Source organism: Heterocephalus glaber, unplaced genomic scaffold, assembly GCF_053883595.1.
Source record: "Heterocephalus glaber isolate CG9 unplaced genomic scaffold, H.glaber_assembly_v1.0 deba00001503, whole genome shotgun sequence".
Taxonomy (NCBI): domain Eukaryota; kingdom Metazoa; phylum Chordata; class Mammalia; order Rodentia; family Bathyergidae; genus Heterocephalus; species Heterocephalus glaber.
In genome coordinates, this window is record NW_028258323.1 from 1,789,823 (window position 1) to 1,800,433 (window position 10,611).

Here is a 10,611-nt window from a genome sequence, read left to right on the forward strand (position 1 = left end):
TAAAAGAAAACAGCCTCCAACCCAGATTGATGTACCCTGCAAAATTATCTTTCAGAATTGATGGAGAAATAAGATACTTTCATAACCAAGAGCACCTTAGGAACTTCATGAATACCAAACCAGCACTCCCAAAAATTTTAAACAATATCCTAGGAAAAGTCAATGAGGATCACAACCCCAGGAAGCCCAGCAGAATGAATCCGTCAGGTGCAACAAGAAATTAAACACAAAGAGGGAGAATCAAACGGAGAAAGTCATGACAAAGGATAAGTCAATACATATCAGTTATAACCATCAATGTTAATGGTCTCAATTCACCAATCAAAAGAAATAGACTAGCAGAATGGGTTAAGAAGCAAGATCCAACAATATGCTGCATACAAGAAACACATTTAATTCTAAAACAAACTCATAGTCTGAAAGTTAAAGGGTGAAAAATAATACTCCATGTGACAGGAACCCCCCCAAAAAAGCAGGAATAGCTATCTTCTTTGTAGATCAAGTGGACTTCAAACGAAAATCTGAAACACTTCTGGTCCCAAGAACTTCAGATAAGCAGTACTCAACTTGTATGTACAAATCTATTGTGAACATGTGTTTTCATTCCTTTCAAGTAAAAACCTAAGAACAGGACTATTGGTTCTTAACAGTAATACAAGAAATTTCTATATTGTTTTCCAAAATGGTTTTACATTCACAATAGCAGTATTAGAAAGTTCTAACTGGTTCATGCCTAAGCTGACATTTGTTCTTTTAAAACTTTTAACTTCATCTCCATAATGATTGTATAATTCATTCTTTTTTTTTTTGGTACCGGAGATCGAACTCGGGTCCTTGCACTTGCGCAGCAGGCAGCGAAACCACTGAGCTAAATCTCCGGCCCTGTATAATTCAGTCTTGTTATTGTGCTCATTAGTATTTTTCTGATTCTAGTGTTGCACACCTTTCCTTATGCCGTACTGGCTATCATCTTGTGTCTACTTTTTAATTGGGTTGTCTATTAATGAGCTGTGAGTGTTTTTTATATATTCTGGTCATAGGTTATATTCATTATAAATATGGTCTGTTTAAGGACTACTTTTCATTTTCTTAGAAGTTCTAAATTTTGATGGAATCTTATTTATCAATTTTTTTCTTTTATACATCATGTTTTTTATATCCTCGGAAATTCTTGCCCACCCTAAATTCATAAACATTTTCCCTTATAATTTATTCTTAAAGTTTTATAGCTTTAGTCTTTCATATTTAGGTTCATAAATCCTTTCAAGTTATTTTTATATATGGAAATAAAGGATTGAGGTTAATTTTCTATATACGGATACCAGGTGTTCTAGTGCCATTTGCTGAAAACACTATCTTTTCCTCTGCTCTTGAATTGAGTTTATGTTCTATAAAATGTTACTGTTAAATAATCTTTCAAAACAGTGGACCAATAATGAGTGGTTCTGTTTCTAGATTCTCTGTTTTATTCCGTTGATCTATATGTCTTTCCTTACACCAACACTGCCTTGATTATTGTAGCTTTAGAAGAAGTCTTAAAATTAGGTGCTAAACGTCATCCAACACTGATTGTTTTTTTTTTCTTTTTACTTTTCTAGGTCTTTTGTTCTTCTACATAACTTTTAAATTTCAATATCCAATTCTTCATTTATAGCAAGTATACGTAGACCTGAATTGTTATATATGCCTTGTGTTTTCTAATCCTGCTAAATTCAAATACAAGTTCTAGGGGCTCCTCGAGATTTCTTAGTATTTTCTCTGTAGATGATCATTTCATCTACATATAAAGATTTTACTTCTACCTTGCCAATCCTATGCTATTTGTTCATTTTTATTGCCAGACTATTTTGGTTTGGGCCCATGTTTCAGAGTTTAATGGACAGATGAAGGGTAGGCATATCTGCCCTTGTTCCCCACCTTAGGCAGAAAGCATTGTATCTTTTCCATTCATATAAGGCGTTTTTGCTGGAAGTATGGAGTGCATGTCTTTGATCTGTTGAGAAGGTTCTGTTCTACTTCTAGTCTCCTGATAGCTTTTACCATGAACAGCTGTAGAATTTAGTCCAATACTTTTTCTCCAACTAGTGACAGGATCATATGGCTTTTTCCTTTCCTCTGTTAAAATGATGACTTTTGGGGGTGGATCTTCCAATGCTGAACCAACTCTGCCATCCCTATAATAAAACCACTTTCTACATACTGCCAGAGCTGACTTCTAATAGTTTGTTTTATTAAACAAATTTCTCTCTTATATTCATACTTTTTTCTTCTATTATCTTTATCCAGTTTTAGGATTAGCACAGTGCTGATTTCCTAAAATGAGAGAAGTGTTCCTTCTTTTTTCTGCTTTAAATGTTTCATATAATTAATCAGTTAAAATGTATATGACCCTGTTGTTGTCATATAGATAGGTTTTCAAGCTAGGAATATACTTTCTTTAATAAATGCTTTTCAAATTTTATATTTCTTTGAGAGTTAGTTTCATTAATTTGTCTTCCAAGGTACTTCTTAGAAATTGTCAAATTTATTTCGAAAAAAAATTTTTGTAAAATGCTTTCTATATCCTTTTAAATTCTGTAAAATCTGTGGTAATGTCTCTTAGATCTTGATATTATAATTTTAAAAATGTATAATTGATATTGTGTAATAGGAAGAAAAGGTCTAAAGGAGCAGGGGAAGTGGGAGGAGTAGTGGAAAGGAAAGAAGGGAAAAGAAAAAATATGAGAAAAGGAAAAAAATGGAAACAAAGTCTTTGCAAATATGGAAGGGTGGAGGGGGTGAAGGGAGGGCAGGGGAAGGGGAAAAAATAAGAACCAAGATACTCATGTAATGGTACAAGATCCCAGTGATAAATGTAACTGTATTTTATAACTAAAATGTACCAATAAACTTAATGGGAAAAAAAAAATAAAGTCTTAAGATGTAGGGATATGGCTCAGAAGTAGAGCACTTGCCTAGCATGAGCTAAGCACTAGACTTGTTCCCCAGGACCACGAAGGAAAAAGCTCTAGCAACTTCTTACGGTTATTGTCAGCCAAACTTTTATAACCTTGGATTATAATGTGTATGATACACTGATCCCAATAGTAACAAATCATATAATAATAACAATACAATTGAATTTTGTCAGCCAGAAAGGAAGACAAAAGTTCACTCTGGAAAGCTTCTTACAAGAAACAATTCTTAGACAACATTTTTTAAATGGTTTGGCATAAAGTACATTGGAATTATTTTAAGGCAAAAAGATGACCAATTGAGTATTGCAAAATGTGAATGAGATTAAACCATAAAAACAAAACTAATGTGTGGTCTAGATTCCATGAACTAAACAACCCAGACTAAGAGATAGAAATCAAGTAATAAAGGACAGTTGATGGGTGTTTTTTGAAACCTGATGGAAGATTTTATGGGTAGGTATGGTGTCACATGCCTATAATCCCATCACTCAGGAGGCTGAGTCAGGAGGATTTCCTTGAGTTCATGGCCAGCCTGAATCATATAGTGAAACCCTGTCTCAAAAACACGCACACAGAAATTTTTTTTTAATTTTAAAAGGAATTTTTAATTTATTTGGTAGATATTGAAACAAAACTGATTTTAATGTATATATATGCAAATTTATTCTCTAGAATAAACCATTGACATGACTTTAGTAAAAGAGCTCACGTACTTTTCGTACTTTTGTTTATTAAATTATATTCTATTATATCCTGTATAATTACAATTAGACAAGGCAAGGCAAACAAGAGTTAATTATGCCAGTAATAGTTGCAGTAACTACTTCATGGTGTTGTGGGAATATTGATTTTTGTTCTATGAAAAGTGACATTGTCATTCAGTGCTATTATTATTGTCATCAGCATTAAAATATTGGAGTAGAAGTAGCAAAATTGTTTTTGCCTTTTTCTCTAGTTACTTATTTTGAAGTTCTAAATGTGTTTATTAACTTTCATTTCTTAAACCAAATCTATATAGATAATAAATACTAAATTTCATATATACTAGCATCATAGATATACCTGTAACATGAGTAAAAGAAATAAATATAATTTAACTGTGCAGAAATTTGATAATCGGCTTTTAAAGTATGTTTGCCATTGTATCTGTGGTGATAGGGATTTCCTTTGACCTTTGCCTCATGCTGTTGTAAGCCTCTTATTCAGCAGTGCATAGTATTGATGGTTTCGTGGTGGCAACTTCACAGATGACGCTACCAGGGTGCCTCTGGGAGATGATGGGGGCTACATCAACGCCAGCTTCATCAAGATTCCAGTGGGCAAGGAGGAGTTTGTTTACATTGCTTGCCAGGGGCCTCTCCCCACAACTGTTGGAGATTTCTGGCAGATGATTTGGGAACAAAAATCCACAGTGATAGCCATGATGACACAAGAAGTAGAAGGAGAAAAAATCAAATGCCAGCGCTACTGGCCTAACCTCCTAGGCAAAACGACAATGGCCAATGACAGGCTGCGCCTGGCTCTGGAGAAGATGCAGCACCTGAAGGGCTTTGTGGTGCGGGCACTGACGTTGGAAGACATTCGGGTGAGTGCCGAGGCTGGCTCCTCCTTGGAAACCAGGCCTCTCTACAGTTGAATCTGGGTTTCTAAATAAAGCCACTATCCTGGTTTCCAGTGTGGTAGAACTTTTTTTTCTTACCAAGTAAATTTTAAATGTATTTATGAGTTACTTGCTATAGGAAAATGAAAAGAAAACAGAACCTTTTGTGTGATCATTTGTCATCCGTGGCTCAGTGACAGCACAAAATGGCTCAGAAGCTGCAGGATAGAAAGTTACGTACTTTTTAAAGGTCAAACATCTAAGTGGGCTCATTGACCTTGTTTTATAAAAATGTGAGTACAAAATATCTCCCCTAAAGGTGGCTAGGATTTTTAGGAAATGTGGACAATTGTAGCATAAACAGTTACCATGTGGGTGATTCTTCCTGCAGCCATGTAACTCTGAGTAGCTTAGCCTGAATGAGGTAAGTGCTGTCCCTAGGTGAAGCCACTTGTTCCCCCCTCCCCAGTCACCTGAGTGAGCAGTGGCACAGGACCCCTGCTGGAGGGTTCATTGAAACCCAGAGCGTGAACTTTCACAGAAGCACAATGTGTTAGTTACTTTTCTCTCATTGCTGAGACAAAAGACCCGACACCCAAAGTTAGGGAGAATAGGTTTATTTGGCTTACAGTTTGTAGAGGTTTCAATCCATAATTGGCTGGCTCCAAGGCAGGAATAAAAAACAAACATCGAAGAGGAGAAGCAACATGGCACACACACAATAACAAAGGCAACAAGGGAGAGCTTCATGTGTCTTTCTGCCTTTTATCCCATCCAGACTAGGAATTAGGGTGGTGCTAAACTACTCACTCATGTGTAGTGATCACATGCCCTTAATCCCAGCATCACACATTCCAGATTCAGCCACCTCTGACCAAATGAGGCTTTAAAGGGACATCCAAACCCAAACCATAACACAGCATACGAATTCAGTTCTGTTAGTGCCATATAAATGGAGCCTAATAATTTCCACTAGAATTTACTTCATTAAGAATTAAAGTTACACCTTTTTTTGATGTTTTAAATATATTTTGGTTTTGGTACCGGGGATTGAACTCGAGACCTTGCGCTTACGAGGCAGGTGGTGGCACCACTGAGCTAAATCCCTGGGCCTGTTTTAAATGTTTTGGACACATAAAAAGTATGCATATTGCTGGGTACCAGTACTGTTTCAGCCCATGGGTGTCTCTCTACTCACGTTAGCTCACCCATCACTCAGTGAGCACAGTAGTTCAGCATCCCTCAGGGAGCTGATCACTGGATGCGCTGTGTTCACAGAGCTCTGCCTTGGACTGGTTGGGATCTGGGGTGCAGCAGGGAATGACACAGACATGGACTCTGCTTCCCAGTGGGAGCTGCTGGTGCTATGGGAAATGTAAAGTATAGAGGGACAAATGATTGTGGCAAGGAGCCACACACTGCAGTTCTCAGCAGTGTCAGGGCACCCTGAGGGGCAGCATCTGAGAAGAACTGTGAGGAGTGGAGGGACAGCTGGGGACAGCATTCCCTTCAGAAAGAGCAAGTGTCCCTGAGACTGACCCCGAGCCAAGGTGCAGCTTGGTGGTGGAGCACTTGCTTTGCACACAACAGCCCTGAGTCTTGCTGGTGCACCACACGCACAGAAAATGTGGGTCTAGTGGCCCCCTTGGTAAGGTTCCCCATGTGTGTCTCAGAGACATTTTGTCTCTTCTTCTCTTTTGATCTGGTCCAATATACAAATCAAAATTTGAAAGAGCAAGCTGGGTGTGGTAATGCACACCTTCAAGCCCAGCACTCTGGGTGGCCAAACAGAAGAGTCTCAAGTTCAAGCCCAGCTTGTGCAACTAAGCAACTTAAGACCCTCTCTCACAATAAAAAGTGTATTTTAAAAGGAGGACCAGGATGTCCCTCAGTCCAAAGGCCTTGCATTCAATCCCCAGTCCCACCAAAAAAAAACTTGAAAGGACAAAATATTAAAAACTAATTATAGATGAACAGTATGTAACACAGCGTACTTACTGTTTTACAACTTTCAGACAGGAGAGGTTCGACATATCTTCCACCTGAATTTCACTGCCTGGCCTGACCATGACACACCTTCTCAGCCAGACGCCCTGCTCACCTTCATCTCCTACATGAGGCACGTCCACAAGTCGGGCCCTGTCACCACACACTGCAGCGCTGGCATTGGGCGCTCAGGGACCCTGATATGCATAGATGTGGTCCTCGGACTGATCAGTCAGGATCTAGAAGTAAGTACAAGACAGGCGACGAGCGCAAGAGTGGCCGGAGGTGGCGATGATGCCAAACTCTTTAATAAAGCCCCTTGTGCAGTATGGCATGTTGACCCTTGTCATCTTAGGCTTGTATGAGATGTCAGTATTGTTTCCACCCTATAGAAAAAGTCACAAATAAAGAAAATGCATTTTTGGAAGGAAAGATCTTGATTTTTTGCAGTTGCTGTTGTTACGTATGGGTGGGGAATATATATTTTGTTATATAAGTTAGTGCTAAGAAGTCCATCTCTAAACAGTCACTCCCAATTTAAAAAAATTATTACTAGACCAAGAAATGCCAGAATATCTATCCATCTAGCTTGCTGGAATATCCTACTATATTTCAGTGGAATATAATGCCACATATAATGTGTAAATAAAGGATTTCAGTAAAAAGCAGTTCTTACACCTCAAATGCTACTATCTACTATCATAAATACTATATCTACTATCATAATTTAACTAGGACAAAACCAAATAGTCCATTTCTCCCTTGTTTCCAGCTTTTAAATGTCAGCCAAAATTTACAACTCTAGTTTTACTCTGAAAAACAATCTGTAAGAAAATAGTTTATATTGCTTTTTAAATTATAAGAAATTAAACATTTCTGGGGAAGAGAATTTCTGTTGAAGATTCTCAAATAGAACAACCTGCTGTAATTCCTAGAGAAATCATAAATGATGACAAAGTCCATTCACCAAGTCACTTTCTAAGACAATTTCCCAAAACAGAGAAGCAACGTTGCAGGGCTCTGGGCTCTACACAAGCTGTCTTTCTGTCTGTCTGTCTGTCTGTCTGGGAGCGTCTTGGGTTCAGACACAGTCGTCCTGTCTAAGACACACTCTCTCCTCCCGCAGTTCGACATCTCCGACCTGGTGCGCTGCATGCGGCTACAGAGGTATGGGATGGTGCAGACTGAGGTGAGTCTGCCGCTGCCTTCTGGTGGGGGCTTCTGGACAGAGCAACAGCCGCTGTGTGCTCCTCTGAGTAACAGGGAGCTGTGGCAGGACTGTGGCCTGACACCTGTTAAAGGGCCACTCAAGCTTCTGGGTTAAAGGAGACCTGCCCGGGCAGGGGAGGCTGGATTGAAGAGGGAGGTCAACTGGAGGTGCCCAGGAACTGGCCCAGAGCAGAATGCTAAGTGTAGGCAGAAAGGATTAACTAGTGGGTTGTGGATGGTGTGAGAGAAAGAATCACAACTGAATGTGGGAAATGTAGGAAAGGCAAAAGACAGGTAAGCAGAAAGGAAATGAAAAGGTCTCTTGTATTCCCACTTTCAGAGAGTGTTCATGTCTTAAAAAATGTGCTGGGGCTGGGGATTTAGCTTGGTGGTTTCGCCGCCTGCTGCACGAGCGCAAGGACCCGAGTTCGATCCCTGGTACAAAATAAATGAATAAATAATAAAAGATGTGCTGCATCCTTTATCCTAAACACATATGCACACACATTCGTGTTCACATATGCATATGTGTAACTATTTTAAATGACATTAAACTGTGGGGTTTTTTCATTATTTTCCTTTTTTTGTTTGAGACGTGGTCTGGCTATATACTTTAGGCTGGCCTTGCGACAATCCTGCCTCACCCTACCGAGTGCTGGGATTACAGGCATGCACCACCATGTCCAATTTCCATTTAATATGTTATTAATTTTTCCTCCTTATTTTCAGATTCGTTTCTTGTCAAATAACAACAACAAAAAACTCAGATCCCTACACCAACTTAGTTTCACCACAAAGCTGCATTTTCAAAAATCTTTGGGCCGGGGATTTAGCTCAGTGGTCTTGCCACCTGCTGCTCAAGCGCAAGGACCCGAGTTCAATCCCTCGTACCAAAAAAAAAAAAAAAAATCTTTGATTTGTTTTTTTGTTCCAGAATATTGAAAGAAAAATTATTTCATATTTTTTAATACTTAAGTGTATTTTGAAAAAAATTTTGATTTCTTTTTTTAAACTTTGATTTCTCTTTTCTTTTTTTTTTTTTTTTTTTTGGTACCAGGGATTGAACTCATGTCCTTGCACTTGCACAGCAGGCGGCGAAACCACTAAGCTAAATCCCCAGCCCAAACTTTGATTTCTATAAACATACTTGTTTATTTCCAGTTCTTTCGCTCCAAAATATTTAAATAAAATTTTTAATAACTTCTTAGTTACTTCTTTGACCTTTTAAAATATTAAGATGTTTCAGTAAGTCTAGAAGAAATTTTATAAAAAGTTTATTTTTCCATGAAACATTATCAGAGCACAAAAATAGAAGTGGTCAACCAATTACAGACAATTTCAGTTAGCTCTGGAAGTTTTACCCCCAACCCTCAGGCTTTTTTCCTCCTCGTTTTGTCAATTTAGTTTCTGCTTTTTTAATTATTTCTATGACACTGAGTAATTTGTGACCTGCTCTTTAGACTCAGGACTTAAAATTTTTCCACATTTTAAAAACCAAAAAAATTGCTTCTTGGCCTTTTGGCTAAGATTATGTGTAGTAAAAACCCAAACACCACTCTCTGTAGTGGTTGTAACTATGTGTGATAGTCACATGGCGCATCTAAAATCATTCTCTCCCACCCTCCCTCCCCCGCAGGATCAGTACATCTTCTGCTATCAGGTCATCCTCTATGTCCTCACACGTCTTCAGGCTGAAGAAGAGCAAAGAGAGCAACCCCAGCTTCCGGAATGATGTGACAGGAGCAGCCTTCCAGTGCCTCCGCGTCTCTCCACCCTGCGGAGGAGCCACCATACAGTTCCATTCTGCTGACTTCCTGACCTCACAGGGGCATTCTCATAGTAACGATGTCAGATGCTGTCTTCACAGCTGCATTCACCTGTGATAATTGTGAAATTGTTTAACACTAACTGAACAGGGCTAATGATAGCATTTGCTTATAGTGGACTTTGTTACAAGGACACACTTGAGTCTATTTTTAATGTACCAATCTTGTTTATAGCAAAATTGTTTCCAGTATTTTAATAGAGTTATTTTATAGGGGATACTTGAAACCAGTATTTAAGCTTTAAATGACAGTAATATTGGTATAGACAAAGTAGCAAATGTTTACTGTATCAATTTCTAATGTTTACTACATAGATTATCCTGTAATATATTTATATACTTTTTCATGAACATAGAGTAAATCTGCATTGACGGAGTTAGCTGCATCATGTGTTTGTAATGCAACATCTCACTTTGTAAATAAAAATGTGCAGAAACACATTTTCAGTGTTAATTTTTAACGAAACCTAGGCCTCTGGGAAGCCAGAGACCTTCTGACCCAAAAAACCTCCCATCCACCCAGTTGGTTACCATTGTGCCAGCCACATACAGGCAGTGCGAGTATCAAGGATCCAGTAAATCTTCATTAAGGGCTGACACGGCCAGGACCGGCTGACAGCAGCAGTGAAGTCCAGTCTCCCTCTACCATGCCCTGTGAGTGGCACCAGCTTTCTATGCCTGACTGATGTGTGAATCAGAATATTTGCAAGTGACACTCAGGATTCTCAGATGACCAAGGAGTGATCACACAATAGCATCCTGCCTGGGAAGTTTCTATGTGTCTGTGCTGTAGGAAGGCAAACAAATCAGCTTCAAAGAGCCTGCTTCAACACTGTGATGTTCTGAGTCCTGCACCCGATTCCCTAATCCTGACTCTCGGTGTTCCTCGTCCTGTCCTGAGACCTGGCGAGCTGCATGGTTGCTCCTACAGTTGCAACAGTTCTGAGCCCACAGACTGGAAGGTGACCTTTCCCAAGTGTGGTGGTTTGCTGGGCCCCACTCCTGGGGAGGGAGGCTCTGCAGGCAGAAGGTAA

The 10,611-nt window shown here is 39.1% G+C and overlaps 1 protein-coding gene across 37 annotated transcripts in view; it reads left to right on the forward strand.

Annotated features, from left to right (window-relative positions):
• Positions 1-10,018, forward strand: part of Ptpn13 (protein tyrosine phosphatase non-receptor type 13) — a 204,996-nt gene extending 194,978 nt beyond the window's left edge. For 29 of the 37 annotated variants that reach the window (XM_021248832.2, XM_087185916.1, XM_021248838.2 and 26 more), the window contains 4 exons: positions 4,205-4,542; positions 6,573-6,788; positions 7,670-7,710; positions 9,389-10,018. In XM_021248832.2, the coding sequence (XP_021104491.2) occupies positions 4,205-4,542; positions 6,573-6,788; positions 7,670-7,710; positions 9,389-9,635 (842 nt within the window). In that variant the 3' untranslated portion in view covers positions 9,636-10,018. Of the gene's footprint in view, positions 1-4,204; positions 4,543-6,572; positions 6,789-7,669; positions 7,733-9,388 lie in introns of all 37 variants that reach the window. The other 8 variants (XM_087185900.1, XM_087185908.1, XM_087185909.1 and 5 more) reach the window with 1 other exon arrangement.
• Positions 10,019-10,611: the final 593 nt, after the last annotated feature.